The sequence below is a fragment of the Haliotis rufescens genome, unplaced genomic scaffold (assembly GCF_023055435.1).
Source record: "Haliotis rufescens isolate VD_foot unplaced genomic scaffold, xgHalRufe1.0.p SCAF_24, whole genome shotgun sequence".
Taxonomy (NCBI): Eukaryota; Metazoa; Mollusca; class Gastropoda; order Lepetellida; family Haliotidae; genus Haliotis; species Haliotis rufescens.
The window spans coordinates 573,935-595,714 of NW_025963935.1; the positions used below are offsets into that span (position 1 = coordinate 573,935).

The 21,780-nt window shown below is 37.9% G+C and overlaps 1 protein-coding gene across 1 annotated transcript in view; it reads right to left on the minus strand.

Annotated features, from left to right (window-relative positions):
- Positions 1-6,793: 6,793 nt before the first annotated feature.
- Positions 6,794-21,780, minus strand: part of LOC124122923 — a 29,547-nt gene continuing 14,560 nt past the window's right edge. The window contains exons 14-25 of the mRNA XM_048401909.1: positions 21,228-21,272; positions 18,548-18,577; positions 17,814-17,849; positions 17,505-17,540; positions 17,275-17,316; positions 16,684-16,713; positions 14,641-14,664; positions 13,875-13,925; positions 10,496-10,546; positions 8,669-8,734; positions 7,184-7,231; positions 6,794-6,893 (exon numbers count right to left, since the gene is read on the minus strand). Coding sequence (XP_048257866.1) covers positions 6,889-6,893; positions 7,184-7,231; positions 8,669-8,734; positions 10,496-10,546; positions 13,875-13,925; positions 14,641-14,664; positions 16,684-16,713; positions 17,275-17,316; positions 17,505-17,540; positions 17,814-17,849; positions 18,548-18,577; positions 21,228-21,272 — 464 coding nt within the window. The 3' untranslated portion in view covers positions 6,794-6,888. The remainder of the gene's footprint in view (positions 6,894-7,183; positions 7,232-8,668; positions 8,735-10,495; positions 10,547-13,874; positions 13,926-14,640; positions 14,665-16,683; positions 16,714-17,274; positions 17,317-17,504; positions 17,541-17,813; positions 17,850-18,547; positions 18,578-21,227; positions 21,273-21,780) is intronic.

Genomic DNA, 21,780 nt, shown 5'->3' on the forward strand with positions numbered 1-21,780 from the left:
CAATTTGTCTTACACATCATGGTAATTGAAAATGTTATTTGTCTTATCTTTTTCATGATAAGTGATCAGCTGGACACGATAGTCTCCTGATGTGATGTCCTTTGACGTTTCCTTGTAACCTGGTAAGGTTAGGACTGAGTGCTGCAGTGGCATGCCATGGATGTTGTGCAATGTGCAGTGTGAGCATGTGCATTACCATCTTGAAAAACGAAACGCTGTCCGACGTGCAAATGGCACCTGAGTGCTGCAATGATATTGTCCCGATAGTATTGACCTGTGACTCTTGCATGGACAATACGGAGTGCAGTTCGGCCAGTCACTTTGATACCGACCCTACCGCAGACCGATCATGCTGTATGACGTCACCGTCCATAAAAAAACTAATTAGGAGGTCTCCAAACTCAATTACTTTGGTTATGGAAGTCTAGAGTGAACCTCGATTCGTCAGAAACATGACATTAACTAAAAACCGATTATTGCAGCGATGACGTTCCCTAGAACAATGACGCCTCTTATTCAAATGATGTGCAGGAAGTTGTAAGATGACACGTGGACGTCATGCACGCAAATGCCATGGGTCTTCGCAACCCATGCTTGACGTAAAATGCGACTTGTCGACTAACGTGATCGAGTGGTCAGGCTCGCTGACTAGGTTGATGCATGTCATCGTTACCCAATTGCTTGGATCGATAATCATGATGTCAATCACTGGATTGTCTGGACCAGAATTGATAACGCCCCAGTACAAATATTACATATTTATATATAATATCACTACATTTAAGAAACTTAAACATATGGTCAAATCAACTGAGAGGAATAGTTTCCTCTGTTCCTCAGTTCATGCATACAATTGCTGAATGTATGTCAGTCATAGGGAATACACTATGCATACCCTCCATGTTGAACACCGCACTCAATGATCTTTAGGACGGATTATAAATATATGACCAGAGGATCATGTGATTGATATTGTGAGCACCGATCCACGCCGTCGCTGTACAAATCAAGCCACCGAAACTGGCCCCTCGATCCACTTTGTCACCTCCTATTGATTGTTTGAGACACTTAAATAGAAACAACCGTTGACTCTGTCTCTCGTCATGTTGACATCTTTTTGTATTTTGATATATATAGCTGTAAAGGCTCATGTACCACCAGTGGTGGTTTCTTAGAGAAGAAACTGAATATAAATCTGAGACCAATGTGAATTCTAATACCACACGTGCAATAATATTTTCTAAGGCGAACTAAGCTACTGGGCAAAATATTATATGAAAGACTATAAATGTAAAGGTTTACAAACACTAGCGTTCCAAACTAGCGTTCCAAAGGGTGTTAGCGATGTACTGTATGTGTGTCAAGTGATCACAAAGGGTGTTACCGATGTACTTTATGTGTGTCAAGTTACAACACAGGGTTTTACTGTTGTAGTTATTATGTTTCAAGTTACCATCACTATGCACGTACTAAGCATTCCCTGTGTTACTCATGTACTTGATATGTGTCAAGTTACAACAAAGGGTGTTACCCATCTGCTGTATGTGTGCCAATTTACAACAAAGGGTTTTACCGATGTACTGTATGTGTGTCAAGTTACAACAAAGTGTGTTACTGATTTACTGTATGTGTGTCAAGTTACAACAAAGAGTGTTACCGATGTACTGTATGCGCATCAAGTTACAAAAAAGGGTTTTACTGATGAAGTTTATGTGTGTCAAGTTACAACAAAGGGTGTTACCGATGTACTGTATGTGTGGCATGTTACAACAAAGGGTGTTACCGATGTACTATATGTGTGTCAAGTTACAACAAAGGATGTTACCGATGTAGTGTATGTGTGTCAAGTTACGACAAAATGTGTTACCAATGTACTGTATGTGTGTCAAGTTACGACAAAGTGTGTTACCGATATACTGTATGTGTGTCAAGTTACAAAAAAGGGTTTTACCGATGTAGTTTATGTGTGTCAAGTTACAACAAAGGGTGTTACCGATGTACTGTATGTGTGGCATGTTACAACAAAGGGTGTTACCGATGTACTGTATGTGTGTCAAGTTACGACAAAGGGTGTTACCGATGTACTGTATGTGTGTCAAGTGACAGCAAACGGTTTTACGGATGTTCTGTATGTGTGTCAAGTTACAACAAAGGATGTTACCGATTTAGTGTATGTGTGTCAAGTTACAACAAAGGGTTTTACCGATGTAGTTTATGTGTGTCAAGTTACGACAAAGGGTGTTACCGATGTAGTGTATGTGTGTCAAGTTACGACAAAATGTGTTACCGATGTACTGTATGTGTGTCAAGTTACAACAAAGGGTGTTACCGATGTACTGTATGCGCATCAAGTTACAAAAAAGGGTTTTACTGATGAAGTTTATGTGTGTCAAGTTACAACAAAGGGTGTTACCGATGTACTGTATGTGTGGCATGTTACAACAAAGGGTTTTACCGATGTACTGTATGTGTGTCAAGTTACAACAAAGGATGTAACCGATGTAGTGTATGTGTGTCAAGTTACGACAAAATGTGTTACCAATGTACTGTATGTGTGTCAAGTTACGACAAAGTGTGTTACCGATATACTGTATGTGTGTCAAGTTACAAAAAAGTGTTTTACCGATGTAGTTTATGTGTGTCAAGTTACAACAAAGGGTGTTACCGATGTACTGTATGTGTGGCATGTTACAACAAAGGGTGTTACCGATGTACTGCAGGTGTGTCAAGTTACGACAAAGGGTGTTACCGATGTACTGTATGTGTGTCAAGTGACAGCAAACGGTTTTACGGATGTTCTGTATGTGTGTCAAGTTACAACAAAGGATGTTACCGATGTACTGTATGTGTGGCAAGTTACAACAAAGTGTGTTACCGATGTACTGTATGTGTCTCAAATTACAACAAAGGGTGTTGCCGATGTATTGTATGTGTGTCAAGTTACAACAAAGGGTTTTACCGATGTAGTTTATGTGCGTCAAGTTACGACAAAGTGTGTTACCAATGTACTGTATGTGTGGCATGTTACGACAAAGGATGTTACCGATGTACTGTATGTGTGTCAAGTTACAACAATGGATGTTACCGATGTACTGTATGTGTGTCAAGTTACAAAAAAGGGTTTTACCGATGTAGTTTATGTGTGTCAAGTTACAACAAAGGGTGTTACCGATGTACTGTATGTGTGGCATGTTACGACAAAGGGTGTTATCGATGTACTGTATGTGTGTCAAGTTACGACAAAGGGTGTTACCGATGTACTGTATGTGTGTCAAGTGACAGCAAACGGTTTTACAGATGTTCTGTATGTGTGTCAAGTTACAACAAAGGATGTTACCGATTTAGTGTATGTGTGTTAAGTTACAACAAAGGGTTTTACCGATGTAGTTTATGTGCGTCAAGTTACGACAAAGGGTATTACCGATGTAGTGTATGTGTGTCAAGTTACGACAAAATGTGTTACCAATGTACTGTATGTGTGTCAAGTTACGACAAAGTGTGTTACCGATATACTGTATGTTTGTCAAGTTACAAAAAAGGGTTTTACCGATGTAGTTAATGTGTGTCAAGTTACAACAAAGGGTGTTACCGATGTACTGTATGTGTGGCATGTTACAACAAAGGGTGTTACCGATGTACTGTATGTGTGGCAAGTTACAACAAAGTGTGTTACCGATGTACTGTATGTGTCTCAAATTACAACAAAGGGTGTTGCCGATGTATTGTAAGTGTGTCAAGTTACAACAAAGGATGTTACCGATGTAGTTTATGTGCGTCAAGTTACGACAAAGGGTGTTACCAATGTACTGTATGTGTGGCATGTTACAACAAAGGATGTTACCGATGTTCTGTATGTGTGTCAAGTTACAACAATGGATGTTACCGATGTACTGTATGTGTGTCAAGTTACATCAAAGGGTTTTTCCGATGTACTGTATGTGTGTCAAGTTACAACAAAGGGTGTTACCGATGTACTGTATGTGTGGCATGTTTCAACAAAGGATGTTACCAATGTACTGTATGTGTGGCATGTTACAACAAAAGATGTTACCAATGTACTGTATGTTTGTCAAGTTACAACAAAGGGTTTTACCGGTGTACTGTATGTGTGTCAAGTTACGACAAAGGGTGTTACCGATGTACTGTATGTGTGTCAAGTGACAGCAAACGGTTTTACGGATGTTCTGTATGTGTGTCAAGTTACAACAAAGGATGTTACCGATTTAGTGTATGTGTGTCAAGTTACAACAAAGGGTTTTACCGATGTACTGTATGTGTGTCAAGTTACAACAAAGGATGTTACCGATGTAGTGTATGTGTGTCAAGTTACGACAAAATGTGTTACCAATGTACTGTATGTGTGTCAAGTTACGACAAAGTGTGTTACCGATATACTGTATGTGTGTCAAGTTACAAAAAAGGGTTTTACGGATGAACTGTATGTGTGTCAAGTTACAACAAAGGGTGTTACCGATGTACTGTATGTCTGTCAAGTTACAAAAAAGGGTTTTACCGATGTACTGTATGTGTCTCAAGTTACAAAATAGGGTTTTACCGATGTACTGTATGTGTGTCAAGTTACAACAAAGCATGTTACCGATGTACTGTATGTCTGTCAAGAAACGACAAAGGGTGTTACCGACGTTGTTTTTATGTTTCAAGTTACAACAAAATATGTTACTAATGTACTCTATGTGTGTCAAGTTACCACAAAGCATGTTACCGATGTACTGCATGTGTGTCAAGTTAGAACAAAGGATGTTACCGATGTACAGTATGTGTGTCAAGAAACGACAAAGGGTGTTACCGACGTCGTTTTTATGTTTCAAGTTACAACAAAATATGTTACTAATGTACTGTATGTGTGTCAAGTTACCACAAAGCATGTTACCAATGTACTTTATGTGTGTCAAGTGTTACAACAAAGGGTGTTATCTATGTAGTATTTGTCTGTCGATTTACTAAAAAGCATGTTACTGATGTACTTTATGTGTGTCAAGTTACAACAAAGGGTGTTATCGATGTAGTATTTGTGTGTCGATTTACAAAAAGGTGTGTTACTGATGTACTGCATGTGTGTCTTGATACCTTGACCCATCACTATGATGACGAAGAGCAAACAAGAATTCATGGATAGGACATATTGAGGACAACAAAGGCAAATTGCATATTGATTATTTACGATAAGAAATGCAATAAGTGATCCTTGTTAGTGCTGGTGGTGTTATCTGATCCTTCATTGGCAACTATTAGTACAACAAGCCGTTAATAACAAACCTGTGCACCTTTTACGTCGGTTTCATTATTACTCCGTTCTCATTTTTGACACCCATGATCTAAGGAGCACAGCTGTGTGACTTTATTAGTTTGCCAAGATATTGAAATACTTCAAGACTTCAGGATAATGCTAAGTCAACTTGGCATGAACAGCTTAGTTTTTACGCCTTTTACAGAGCCATAAATTCATAATCAAGGCCTTGTGCATGACATCATTGTACAGACACTTTATAAGACAATGAACGAATTAGATTACCTATTCGGGATGAAATAGACTTTTATACCCTTATTGTGGTATGTGCTCTTAACATGACAGAAATACAAGTTTTGTGTTCGCAAACGAAAAGGTGCTGCATATGTTTACAATGAAAGGAATGTAGGGCATATTCCGTTTTGAGGTGGAACGACAGGAAAATACACAAATGTCAGGCAATGAAAGTAAATGATTCATGTGGCAGCAGGACAATGTCAGAAGAAATCAAGCTCTTCAAGCAAGGGGCAAGGGGTTGTATGCCCGAGTTACCATTGTCACTCAGACTCGGTTGTGAGCAGACGCATATTGTTTTCTTGAAACCTAACGCTCGAAGACACTTTAATAAGCACATTTTATCATTAATTAAGCAATTGGTTTTTTTGCACGACGTCCACGTGTCATCTTACAACTTACTGCTCACCATTTAAATCAGACGCGTCATCACTGTAATAATCGGTTTTGAGCTAATGTCATTTTTCTGACGAATCGAGGTTTACTCTCGACTTCCATAACCAAAGGAATTGAGCTTGGAGACCTCCTAATGGGCTTTTTAAGGACGTTAACGTCATACAGCATGATCGGTCCAGGGGTGGGTCCATAATGGTATGGGGTGGTATCACAGTGACTGGCCGAACTGCACTCCATGTTGTCAAGGGCAGAGTCACAGGCCAATACTATCAGGACAATATAATTGCAGAAGACAAGTGCCATTTGCATGTCGAGCAACGTTTCATTTTTCTAGATGATAATGCACATGCTCACATTGCACATTGCAAAGCATCCATGTTACGCCACTGCCCTACTGAAACGGTCCGACGTCTAAATTCATCCACCACTCTCAATGAACTCTGCGCACCTCTCACTGATGGGTGGTACAACATGAGCCAAGTTGACATTGGTCGACTTCACAGAAGCATGTCCGGCCAACAAAGGTGGTTTAACCGATATTAATGATCATGACGTTTGCTACAAAATGCAAATTAGTGCGTCACCATCTGATCACCCTATCCATTAGCACCCATTACATCTTATCACCTACTCCCAGTCGGATATTATTATATTATTTCCATTTGCCATTACCATATGGATCGAGCAGAAGATAGGTTTTGATGATTCCAACTATCTTCTACCTTTTTGGCATGGTATACATTAAACATACAACACATGAAATATTTATCAAACATTATATCCGATATTAGCGTCTGTCATATTATTATATTCTGGGAGCATTGCAGTGTCTATATAACAACGACAGAAAGCTTTTTCAGTTTTTGTGTCATCAAGATGTTTATTACGTCAGTTTACAAGGACACGTCCAAGGACATCACATCAGGAGACCATCGTGTCCAGCTGATCATTTATTCTGAAAAAGACAAAAACAAATGTCATTTTTACGAACCATGATGTTTAAGACAAATTGTCCTTTCAGATATAACAACAGACTTTAGTGAAAGATATGTCAAAACGCCAAACGCAAATAGTGAGACAACCATCAACAGATATTTGATAGCAACATAGATATAGAGCAGTGTGCGTCAATGCATGGAATCAAAGTTCTATTTTAGATATAATACTTTTAGAGTACTCTGGTTCAAATTGGAGAGACGAAATATTAGTATGGAACGGAAACATGTGTTTGTTTGGTTGGTATACTTTGTATTTCTGGTGTCTGTTCCACGTTTATTCCCTTGGACTGTCCAACTGAAAAAGAAAATAAGCTGTTCTAATAACAGGTTGGAGAAAGGCACACATATTTTTATATTACCTAAAAGATTCAAGGCAAACTCGTCCTTCTGTGCACATTCGGTTATTAAACTCAAGGCAAACTCGTCCTTCTGTGCACATGCGGTTATTAAACTCAAGGCAAACTCGTCCTTCTGTGCACATGCGGTTATTAAACTCAAAGCAAACTCGTCCTTCTGTGCACATGCGGTTATTAAACTCAAGGCAAACTTGTCCTTCTGTGCACATGCGGTTATTAAACTCAAGGCAAACTTGTCCTTCTGTGCACATGCGGTTATGAAACTCAAGGCAAACTCGTCCTTCTGTACACATGCGGTTATTAAACTCAAGGCAAACTCGTCCTTCTGTGCACATGCAGTTATTAAACTCAAGGCAAACTCGTCCTTCTGTGCACATGCGGTTATGAAACTCAAGGCAAACTTGTCCTTCTGTGCACATGCGGTTATTAAACTCAAAGCAAACTCGTCCTTCTGTGCACATGCAGTTATTAAACTCAAGGCAAACTCGTCCTTCTGTGCACATGCGGTTATGAAACTCAAGGCAAACTCGTCCTTCCGAACACATGCGGTTATTAAACTCAAGGCAAACTTGTCCTTCTGTGCCACTGCGGTTATTAAACTCAAAGCAAACTCGTCCTTCTGTGCACATGCAGTTATTAAACTCAAGGCAAACTCGTCCTTCTGTGCACATGCTGTTATTAAACTCAGGGCAAACTCGTCCTTCCGTGCACATGCGGTTATGAAACTCAATGAGTGATCATGCCAGTGTCCAGAGACAGACATAAGTCCGGGGGCACGAACGCCTCGGACAAAGGTGTGGCTGCTGTGGCACGGACACAGTGGTTTTGGGTATGTCGGGGTATCAGAGATGGCTGACATCATCTGGCCATATTCCTTCACCGGTGATAACATTCATTTTTTCGACAGGTTTAAAGAGACAATTTCACCGATCAACAATTGATGGGCATGCGCCATCTTGCTTGACAGTAATGAGAAAACGATGCCACCAAGGAGGGGGTAATTGAACAGCATGATATCAGACCAATAGACGTAACTGAAACAAATGCTCTTATTGCAGGATAAAGTACAGTCAGATCCTTTGATCTTTTAGCGAAGCATCTTAGAATTCAGGTGAAATTGTAGTTTATTATAGTATAGTAATTATGCAGAGACAGATAATCACTCTCAGATGCATCGATCAACTACAGTCACGTCGTAAGACAAAATCAGTTTGAAAAGAATGACTTAGGTTTTGCAATCAAAATCCAAACATGCACGTTGGATGCAAAGTTGCACTACCAGATAATTATATATATTTTCAGTAGGCTTCAGTTACTGGGGTTTCAATGAAAGCTGGAGAGATTTAAATCACACATGTTTTTCCATCATTACATACGTTGGATCTCTATTATCTGCTTGAAGAAAGGTTCTTCATACCCATTTCCTTCTTCGTCCCAAGGTGCTGAAGGAAAATAATGAGGAAGTGTTGAAATTTTCTGGTTAAATTCTACTAAACCTACAGTATGTATATTACAAAACTGAGTTACATATAGAGTGAGGCACAGTTTTATTAACGTGTGCATTATAGTGTAATATTCATGAAATCTTACTTCATGATATAAAATGTTGAGAAGTATTGTTAAAAATGACAAATTATACCTGTGATCACATGATACATCATTTTTCCATTCAAAAGATATGGATATGTACAGATGTCTGATTAATACTTGGGTTTGGCATTTGAAAAAAAGCAACACAAAAATACAATCTCCAGAAACATTACCTACTGGCATGGTCGAAACTGATAAACAATTAATTCACATGTTTAAAAGTGTCACTGGCCTGCAATTCTCGTAAAGACACAGTGTGCATATATAATCTTACAAACCTCCAGTGACGTCATCCTCTTGTTCTCCAGTCGAGTTAAATCTCATAATAGGCATGTTATAATGGAACGGGGATTTTGTTCATACAACTTCCGTTTTTATTGTAAAATATGATTGTTATCGATAGAAAATTATTTTGCATTTGAACACAGTATATATAATATCAAATGACAAATATTTTCTTTATATTCCCGAGAATCGAAAACGCAACCTTCGTATCTGTGGCCTAGATCAGAAGCGATAAATCAAAATGAAATTTTACGCCAGTTTTCTGAAAACTCATAGAAAGTTTCTGTGAAACATTAAATCTTTATAAATGTTGTTTTAAGTTTCTTTGATCGGTTTATAAGTAAACTAAAACACTTATCCTCGAGCTTTTATGAGATTTAAACTTTCATCCTAGGGATAAAATCACGGAACTGACGCCCCTCGGTTTTATCCATTAGATTCAGGTTGTAAAACTCATAAACTCCCTCTGACGTGTTTTATCCTACAATTCCATGCGTTGACATTTCGAACAAAGGAAGTTTTATATCAACTTGTGCATCACAATATGTATAGAAAATCAAACTAAATACTAGTATATCACCTTACTACCTCAATTAAGGTATTAAAAGCTTGCCGAGAAAACATTATATTTTTATGGATTTTATGTTATCTACTGTAGATATCACTGCAATGAAACTGCATCACACTGTTTAAGACCATAGTGACGTCATTCGTTTCCATGACGTCACAATCAAATGAGATCACTTATGGCTCTACTACTGAAGCTGTAAGCAGTACGTTTTTAAACTTAGGGCACGGCTTACTACTGTCTACAAACTGAAACAGTTGGCAGAATAATGTTGGATGAAGCATACAATTTCACCCTTGTGTCTTTTGATTTCAAATAAATCAACCCTTCTTGATATATTTGATATCAAAAGACACTCGTGTGTGCTACTCTGTCTACATCAGCGACCACTCTTAACTGTTGTCATAGTGAACACTCAGCTGCTTTCATTTCATCCTCTGAATGAATCCCTTAGATGTTACAAAAGTGCATTTGCGTTTCTTTTAAGGGGAGTATGTGATTGACATGTACCAAGCATCACCGCAATACCAATGGCCATATGCACTCCCGGTAAGGTAAATAGTCTCTTTCGAAAATTAGTTTTTTTGTGGTCCTTGTTTTAGCATACATATAGTCATGTTTCATTTCTCTTATGAAATTTACATTGACAAATTATCAATTAAATGTCATAACAAAAAGTTGAATATTCTTTAAAGTTTTAATCCCATTTCGTAAAGGTTTTCGCCTTTTAAGAATGTTTAAGTATTTAACATATACTCACAATTGTCTTCCTCTTTTTCCTTCAATTCTGCATCCTCTGTTCCCTCAGTATCTGAAAGAGAGTTATGATAATTAGATAGTGTCTCAGCTGAAAATTAATTACGAAAAAGGAATTTCACATTGTCTTTGTTTGCGACACAATATGAAAGTCATTTCTTATAAATCCGTATTTTGAAGTTAAAGGGATACAAACTTTACTGTCACAATTTACGTTAGATTTGTCAGTTACATTGGAATGAAGTGACCCAGTTGCATGTATATTCTTCACACTGACGCCAACATCATGCCGAAATGTGGGTCCTAAATGTTAAATTATTGTCCAATATTGCTGATCCTCACGAACGTGGTAAGCAGGAGAGACAAGAGAGAATTTATCTACTCGAGGATTCCCCATGAACGTAGTTCCGGTGAACAATCATGCAAACGTCAAAAGGTGATGTTAACATTCCTGAAATCTGACATCATGTTTTAGAAGTGTGGGAAGAAGGGACAAGTTATACTTGTTGTCATAATTCGAAAATATGTCATCATTTTCTTCTTTTTTTCATAAATAATTTTGGCTTTATAAAATAAGACTAAACAACATATTATGTGTATATTACTCAATAATTTGTGTATCAAAAGTCCATCTCAGTCGGCGATGATATACGCCAGCCTTCATTCACAAGTTTTGGTTGATAAGCATTATGTATTAAGCGTTAAGACTACATGCGTGTAGTTGATAAGCATTATGTATTAAGCGTTAAGACTACATGCGCGTATCGTCCGAAGTCTATTATCAGTCGGTGTTGATATACGCCTGCATTCAATCCAAAGATTAGGCTATACGCGTTATGTGCTAATCGTTAAGACTACATGTCCGGCGAGAGAAGTAAACATTACTCTATGATAACGCGCTCTCCGAGAAAACTTATGTAATTTTAGTCACTCCTGCATACTCATGCCCTTCAAAGGTGCGAGGTAATCTCTAAAACTCAGAAAATCAGTACGTTAGATTAGCAACATTGTGTAGGTAATGAGTATTGATCATGTCATGTCTTTATTCGGGGTACCTCGAGAAACCCACACACACACACACACACACACACACACACACACACACACACACCCTACCACCCGCCTGCGCTAAAACTTGCCAGACCTCACCTGCAAAAACTCCCAATTTATCCATAGGCCCTATTGATATACAGGACATAAAACCTATCCCAAGCTCCACGTCTGAGACCCAGACCTCCCCCGGTAGGGACCTGGCCACTGCTAGCACCCCCACCCAAGCTGACCCCCACACAGACATCACTAGCTACACTGACGAGCAGTATAATTCTTGCCTAACCTCTTCCACTTAAAAAATTCTAAACACAAAACATCTTCTGCCTACACCCTTTGTTATTCAAGCCCCTGGAATTAATCTGTACCGAAGCACACATCATCGCACAACCTTCACCATGGTCCAGTACCTGGGGAGGGAGCGTTTTGAACACAATTTTTTTAACCTGCAAGATCTAAATTCACTCCTTATGGAAAACCCAAGAACAAGGCATACAAATGTCACATCAATTTGTCCAAAACACAACAAGCACATTTTTTAAAGACAACCCACATCCCATCACTAGACATGTTTTCAAACTTGCGCACAACATTCTATCAGGGCACCTCCCTAATGATACTTAAAAATAGCCCCTTTGCCCCCCAACATCCGCCTTTGCCACGCCTCTACCAGTTCTACAGTACGTCACAAACATAAAAACCGTTTAGATCCTCCCAAACAAACCTATTTATCCTATACAACACAAATGTAAACAAACCTTTACCTTTTCGGATCGGGATCCAAATTTCCCGTGTCGACTGTCTTCTACGACGTCCGCGCGCTTAAACTCTTTTATCCACACTTATTAAACTATACACCGTTTAACCATCCAACCACTAAGGCCAAGGCCGTCAATCACAGCGACAAGCAAAGCACACAGTAACCGTCACACCGTAATCCCTACCCCTACCCCAAAACTTCCTAGACTTACTTCAGGCCCTTACCACCTTTTTCTTTCTTTATGATATCCCCTATTCCTAAACAGCAGCTTAACTGCTACTCTCTCACCAGTTTATGCTCTACAGTACATACAATAGCTATAGTGTTAGGATAACTTTTTCTCTCTTCACATTGGTATGAAATATAAAATAATAACGTTTAGACATTTGTTCAGCAAATGAAAATTACACATAATCGGGCTCGTGGAAGCAAAGTAATTCATGTGCATGTCAATTGTATAGTTTATTGAATGTTTGCAATTGAAGTGTAGGGAAATGAATGTATCTCTAAATGATAACTGTGTGTGTTCCATTCAAATGATTCAAAGTGATGTAATTAATGTCTAAACAATGTACTTATTAAGCGAGGCAACTATACTGCACACGCAAAACCCGTGAGCGCACACAACACTTGTTTTATTCAGTTGCTCATGTATTGCTATATGTTCAGTATTGGAAAGTCCTATTTATGTCTACATTGTACACATTCAATGACATGCCGTTCGGCATATGACTTTGGTTATTAACGGTAATTTAGATATAAATTATGTGGCCATATTATTTAACTAGCAGATAATTCTCGTAAAGTGTGCACAGTGTGCATAATTCTCCTAAAGTGTACACAGTGTGCATATAAAGTCTTACAAATCAAACATTGGACTAAATAGGGTTTAAAGCTTTTGTTTGACACAAATGCTTATGGAAACTTAGCTGATCATTAAACATATATATTCATATGTATAAAATATGTAAGGTATTTTCTAAAAAGAGAAACTCCGTCGAACATTCATGGGGTGTTTTGGATAGACGGGTGTGACAGTATCCACCACAACCGCAGACTTCAAGGCCCGATTCGTATCCTTATGGCTTCAATGGGCAGGAGCTGGCAGGCACAGTCGATACTGACAGTAAATGGTCTTGACCTTTGAAGATTGACAGGTCATGTCTACATCGGCGAGTAGTCTTAACTGTTGTCATATCTAAACACTCAGCTGCTTTCATTTCATCCTCTGAATGAATCCCTTAGACGTCACAAAAAGTGCAGTTTGATTGGCATGTAACAAGCACCACCACGATAGCACTGGCCATATGTACGAGCGTACTCCAGGTAAGGTAAGGAAAATATACATAGTCACTTTTGAAAATTCGTTTTTTTATTGTCCTTATTTTACCATGCATGTAGTCATGTTTCTTTCCTCTTATGAAATTTACATTGACCCATTCTCGATTAACTTTTATAACAAAAAGTTTAATATTCTTTTAAGTTTTTATCCCATTTCGTAAAGGTTTCATCTTAGCATTTGCAAAATTGAATTCGCCTTTTAAGGATATTTCAGTATTTAACATATACATACTGTTGTCTTCCTGTGTTTCCTCCAAATCTTCAAAATATGTTTTCTCGATATCTGAAAGACAGTCATGATAATTAAATAGTGTCTCGGCTGAAAATTAATTACGAAAAATTAATTTCATATTGTCTTGGTTTGCGACACAATATGAAAGTAATTTCTAATAAATCCGTATTTTGAAGTTTAAGGGATACAATTTTACTGTGACGCTAGATGTACCAGTTATATTGGAATGAAGTGACCCGGTTGCCTGTATATTCTTTACACTGACGCAAAGCAAAGTATTTTTCGGTTCCATAAAAACTACTCATTACTAATCAACGGGAGTTAATTTTTTCATTTTAACATCAGAAATGACTTTTTTTAAACATATATTAGTTGTTAGAGTTTTTGGGGATTCAATAAGTATACATTACAAAGAAACAATGTTGCGCTTGTTGAACTGCGAGAAATAACACCGCTCAAACAAATGCTTGTTGACGGACTTGTGCTTGATTTTTTCACATTGGATGTGAAATTAGTTATTGAATATCTAATCTATAACAGGAAACATGCTTTTATTCTTGATAAAGCTATTTTAATGTGCCAGATCATGAAGAATATATATATATATATATATATATATATATATATATATATATATATATATATATATATATATATATTATAATTGCAAAATGCATATTTGGAACTGAAAACAATGCCATTCGTCAGACTAAATATGTCGGTTGCTTCAAAGCTGTTTTCATAAATTGGTTGTAGATGTACTTACTGTCAGTATTGTCGGCGCACATCGCTGAAAGAGAGTAACGATAATTAAAAAGGTGTGTCTTATTAAAATCGTAATTCGTTATGATCCGTCGATAGTTATAGTATTAGAAAATAGAAATATGTTCTCGATCTGAATACCCGTGCATAGAGGAGACTGTAGTGACATTGACGAGTAATGAAAAAAGGTGTTGGCGAAAAGATGCGCGTATACTGCCCCCCACTGGTTGCACCTGTCACAAAGACATGCAACAGCAAGTCAATTGAAATCGTGGTCGAAAAAGCCTGTTCGATTGTACCTCAAAAGTTCTGAAATGTAAACACCAAAGCTGGAGCTGCTGGAATATTGCTCAAAATGAAGGAAGTTGACTATTGAAATTTGAAGTCATCCCTCTTGTCATACAGTCTTGTGGACAGTATTTTTTGCACTCTGAATGTAACGTATGATTAAACATTATTTTTTAACGCACTTTGAGAAAGTTAACAATTTTTTTTAAATTTTCTTAGATGAATATCCTGATCACGATACAATAATTATGTCTTCTATCATAAAATTGTTACTAGACTATGACAATATTAGAGCCGACCAATAATTTGTAAAGGCAGTTAACTGTAACTGTAATATTGTTGTGAAACTTGGTTGCATACTACATGATAATATATAAAAGGCATGTTTCACTTTGGAGATTAACGTTATGGGATTTCATCTTCGATTCCCTGAAAACTAATTTAGCAATGACGGCCTAAGCAGAATATTTCAAACATTCAATAAAACCTTCAAAGCTGAAAAATCATAATGTTTTATCGATATTGTAAAATACACAAGTTGACACAGATCTCGATAGGTAGTTTTGTCGATAAGAGAAAGCAATCAGATAAATTTGGTTCCAACATCTGATAAATATGCAATGAGGACAACAAGAAGGGACTACATTCAACTGCGTTGCATTTTCGCAGTGCCCGATTGCGCAATAGCCTACATATGTACGTTTGGATAGGGGTTCACGTACTGCTGTGTGTTTCTCGAGACACACATGGCTGCAAATCATTTTCGACAATATGATAATGTGGCGGTTTACTCATTGCATTCAAAAGCGGTTTCTAAAACTACCCTGTTTTGCAAAACGTTGACTTTAGAATGACATGAAATGATGACGAGATCGTTACTCTCGTGTGTTTCTATATTGTAAATATCATATGTTACAGAAATAAAAGAATGTGTATTATAATAGAATTTGTATTCCTAATATAATAAATGTAGGTTAAAACGTCTACCAGGCAAAGTTGGCAATGTAATTCGGATATCGTGTAATTGTTCTGGCATATATTGTCACTTTCCTTCACGAACACGATCGTAGTGCAGAAGGAAGTTCAAGACGACCCCTCAATTATGGTGCTGCGAATCCACGATGTGACGCCCAACTAAACACTATGACATTGCTTAATCACTTAGTTTCGTTTGTCAAAGACCGTATCAATGGCGTAGTTGATATAGTGTCTGCCCTGAAAGCAGAATAGGTGGTTCGATACCCTGGCAGCAGTAAAACAAAATGCGTGAAAAGATGGTATATGTGTACGTGTTGTTACCCTGAGCACGGCATTATCGGGACAAAACAAGAACTAGCCGTCTCCTAGTCAGTATCATTGTGTCTGATGGGAGCATATTAAACTGAGGCGTGTCACCTTAGTTGGCTAACATTATAAGACCGGCACAAGTCTGGACTTGTACAAGCAGTAACACACACGCGCATGCATGTCCCTGTGTAAGTGAAATAAATCTTGAACGAAACTTTAAACTCTATTTAATATCTCGATCCCCTGATATCATCGCTATAAAATCTACTACAATTATCTTGGATTGGACGTAAAATCCGGAAACGGGTTTTATTTCAAGGCAGTAGGTTAATGCACCAAGGCACAAAGTTTGTTCGAACTTTGACCCCACCCCATGACGTGGAGCAGCAACATGGACCAGTCAACAACTTCTTGTTTGGGGTACCGTTACAGCTTTGTGACAATTAAAATTTAATTCTACATTTATTCATACCTGCTTTCAGTGCTGAGATTATTCCCGCAACTGAAAAGAAGAAAAAAGGAAATAGTGTTACATGTTCCCAGGAGGTACCAATACCCTTCATCAAAATATAACTTGAAATCAGAATACCATAAAAATCTAATTCAAAGCATTGAATTATGATGTTTACATGAACACAGGAAAACACGTTGGTGATCATTAAAAAATGCTTATTGCAAGACAAAATCCTGCCTGCATAGAAAATCAAAATTGTACTCGTGCCGTGTTTTAAGAATTGTTATGACGACACGTATCGTATTGTGTCGAACTGTATCAATGCATCTTCATTCTGTGTTATTCTGCTTGTTGTTTAACGCTGCATACAGCAACATTCAAGCTCTATGAAGGTAGAACGTAAATAACTGAATCTAGACCAAACAATGTATTTTTTGATAGTATGTGAAACAATCCATGGGTCCGACCAATTAAGTCGCCTCTTGCACCATTCTAACCCCTAAGTTTACATGATTACTTTGTGGCATTTTATGGCTGTGTTTTGAAGACCTTTGATTACAAAACAAAAGAAGAACTATTTGCAAGTCGTTTCCGCCAGTTCGTACTTACTGTCATAGTCATCTACGATTGGATAACTTGAAGCTTTAAGAACTGAAATACGAAAAGGAACAATTACACACTCCGTATGGTTGCAACAATAAGAAAATACATGTATTATGAAAGAAATGTAATGAAACCTTCACTACATTTGCTACAATCGTCAATGAGATATGAACATGTCTATATTAACTAGTTGAGTATTGTCATTTTTTATTTATGTATTGTCTCATAGTACATACCATCTCTGAGCTTTTCAAAACTAAGGTCTTTACACCCTGAAAGAAAAACATCAGTTCATTACCTATTATTATTCACTGTCATTACTTGCATTGCAGGATTGTGGTCACCCAAGTTTATGTATTTGGAAGTGCCATGCGTAACATGAAATTGTAATCTGGTGTAAAGGCTGAACGGGTATGGAGGTGAATATATTGGTATGAGTATTTCGTGACAGGTTGAAAGAGTTAGCTTGAGATATAACTGAATGACCATTGAATATATATTATAAGTTCATCTCAAACAAATTCTATATCTGGTTTTATACTCACTCCTCAGTTTTTGATCCACTGGTAATACAACAAGATCTGAAACAATAAGAACAAAAAAGTTAACTTCACTTATGTATTTTCCTGTTCTCAATGTCAAAGTAATAAGCGTAGAAACGTGTTGAATGAAGAATCACTTGCCCGGAGCATTAAGTTAGGTTTTTTGGGGGGTTTTTTAACACCGCACTGAGCAATATGACGAAAGTCTGTAATGTCGAGTAAATCCACTGATTAATATCATGAGATTCGATACGATTGGGATACGATGTCATTTACCAACCAAGTCAGTGCCTGATCCCATTCATCGCGTCATGCGACTAGCAAGGGTTGCTGAAGACCCGGAATCTTCACGGGACCCAGAGCATTAAGAAGCAGCTATGAAGGTATGCAGTATTGAAAATACGACATGACACGTAATATATAAATTTGACTGTAATTATGTAGGATTACACTTTCGTAATTATGTTTATATTAACTTTATCACCGCAGCTTGTTACTCAGCGAGTCTCGGCAAAACAAATTAGTTGTATTTAACATAAACAAACTATAGAAAGTACAGGGAGCTAGCATGCTATTGCTAGCATGCTAACATTTCGTAACCAGACCATGTTTCTATTGGGGCCTGTTCTATCCCAGAATCCACATGAGGGTGAAAACATTGAATAACGGGACATCTCCTTCAATACAATTGTGGAATACGCCTTGCAAACTGCTACCCTTATTCTATACGTACTCACTGTTATAGAGGTGTTCGTTTTTTTCCCGATCTGAAAGAATTATAAAGTGAAATATTTACATTACAAACTGTCTCAATTCTTACCGAACATTTCATACTTTTGGATACTTACTAATTGCAGATGATCTTTGTCTTATTGCTAATTTTGTCATCAGTATGAAAGATTAAAGTTTTTGCCAAAAATGGGCTATAACCATCAAGTTTGATGAAACGGGAGTGATGTTTTTAAGAAATGGTGATGAGTTTAAGGAAGCATGAAGCCTGGTATGTTGGAGGTAGAAGGTTGATAATCTTATCATATAAACATATTCTGAGATTACCATTTTCAAACATATTTTCTTGGTCAAAAGCAGCTCCAAATATTGTTAAAAGGGCAATTGCGGTTTTGTCTTCAGATAAAATAATTGCAACCAGACTTCTGAATATATACTCTTCAAACAAAGAAAGTTGACATAGATGTAAAACCACTTTTTGCCAAATATCTAAAATAATTACATTAAATGAGAAGCAAATAAGTCAAACAGAAAGATGATGTGTCTATAATTCGCGAAAACACATGCAAAGCACATCAACGTAGCGTTTGGGGATCAATTTTACAGCTTCACCCAAACGCAACCGCCTGTAAAAAAACGTGCAGCACAGGCTCCTGCATTTAGGCATGCAGGCCCCCCTGCTGAATGGCTATAAAGATCTACATCAACGGCTGTTCATACAGTCCTTATAACGGCGGTAGAGGCGGTGACAGAATGCCAAGACTGAATGCAGCTCAAAGGAACAACGCCATTGGGAGATTACAAGCTTGAGCAACTCAGCAAGAAGTGGCCAGGCACTTTGGAGTATCCAGACAGACAATCTCCGTACTGTGGTCCCGATACAACAACACCAACAGAGTTGGCGACAGACCAAGGTCAGGAAGACCAAGGGTGACAACCCAAGCACAAGATCGATACATCCGGCTGCGACACCTCCGAGACCGCACTACCCCAGCCACGTCTACAACCACATTGATCCCAGGGGTACGCAGAATATCAGATCAAACGGTACCAACGGTACGCATTGACAGGTGTACGTTACAGGGACTTGATCCTACAGCCTTACGTTCTTCCTTACGTCAACGTTCATGGCGGACAGTTCCAGCAGGACAATGCTCGACCGCATATTGCACGTGTTTGTCAGGACATCTTACAGCACAACAACATCCAGACATTACCTTGGCCAGCCCGGTCACAAGATTTGTCCTCGATTGAGCATCTGTGGGACGAGTTGGATTGACGCGTTCGCAGAAGTAATCCACCACCCCAAACACTTCCGGCGCTTCTTGATGCACTTCAGCATGAATGGCAGCACATCCAACAGCGTGTTATTGACAACTTGATTGCATCTATAGGTCGTCGGTATGTCAAGCGGTGATTGATGCACGTGGTGGGCACAACCGATACTGACATTTTCTGTACCCCTGTGACATTACCTGTATCGTGTACGTGTGTCTGTCTAGGTGACACGATTAATGTTTTGTACATTGTGTACATTGATCTTCAAACAGTGTAAAAATGTTGTTTTCTGTGTCCTATTTTGAAACAATCGCATTATATTACATTTTGAAAGTCAGTGTCAAGTTTCTTTTTTTGAAGAGTATATTTCCGGTTTCATGTAAGGTTTTGTAAATATGTATTGGGTATAAGTTATAAATGAACAAATGTTATCGTTTTAGCTGAAAGTGGCAGCAATTATATGTTTATTGATTCATCATTACGAGTCACTATTGTTAAATACTGGTATCAGCTTTTGGAGCTCGCGGAGGATAGGTATACAAACATGTTATGTAATTTATATCATATTGGCAGAAAGAGGATGGTTTATAGAGTTGAAAATATTCTGTTTAATTATGGATTGGATTTTGGGAACAAAGGGAGGGGAATAAAGCAGCTTTTCTAAAGGAAATTTACTCAAGCATAAACGATTGTCACTCGCATTCTCTCTTCTAAGACGTTCTAAGTTGCTCTTCCCTTGATGAGTATTACTGGGCCTTATCTGTTAACTATAAAATCCAAAGGGACAAGGAGCACAATATCCATATTACGAAATGGTGAATTATCTTTACGTTCTGGAAGACGGGAAGGAGTACCCAGACGAATTCGGTTTCGTGTATGAAATGGCAATAATATTGTTAATAATAAATTTCAGTATATCAGGACTGCGTCATTAATACTTTAGAAATGTGTGTTGATAAACCACGATTTTTTTATTGCATTTAATATTAATATTTATATTGCATTGGAAGAGTCTGTCAACTCGAGCGAATTCTTCTGATATGAGATGCATAAGCATAACTTCAAAGATGCACTTACAGCCAGTACGGAACACTCAGAATATTGTTTTGATGGCAAACAAGTACAGGAAATATAGAGCCGGAATTCTAATGGCGATTTTGTGACATGATTATACAACTACTTAGCAACCGCCTGTGCACTTCTGCTAAAATATGCTTTTTATTTGCCTGTGGTGCAATCGTTGCCTATTGCATATTTTTGTCTGGAGAAAAAGGAAGAAAAGAAATGTCAATTCGTGAGTATATTAGTCCTTGAATGGACGTCCAAACGGAGGCCTTATATGGAGACCAACATTTATAACTACCCACTGCAAACATGAAACGTGTCCTTTATGATAATATGTGTACTTACCATGAAGAGTCTTCCTTATTTCGTCAGTCTGTCTTCCCAGAAATCCTGGAACATTAAAAGACTATGTTTTTACAATATCGTTGGGATTGTCGAAGAATAATATATATATTTACAGGGATAGTTCCAGATCTTATCCAACCTGCGCATTGTTATCAAAACTCTCCTGTTGTTAAGATGTTTAGGACGCAGATCCGACAGGTGCATGACATCCATATCATGTTAACTTGCTGAATGATTTACACTCTTTTCACAAGGCGTCCGACCTCGGATCAGAAGGTCCGTGTTTCTAAAAAGTTATGGTACTTGGCAACTGTATGGCTGCTACATTACCTAATATATTACAAAGGCACAAAAACTACTGCATATTCGCGACAGCTGACTTTAAATGTTGTACCACCACCTACAAATGCCAAAAGTATATACGATAGAAAAATGATAGAGCTATTGTGATCAACATCAATGATGCTGGTGCATTATCGTTGGGATAGTCGGAGAATCATATATATTGATGCTGGTGCAGTGACCCATCAGAGGAAGTAAGGATTTAACATCT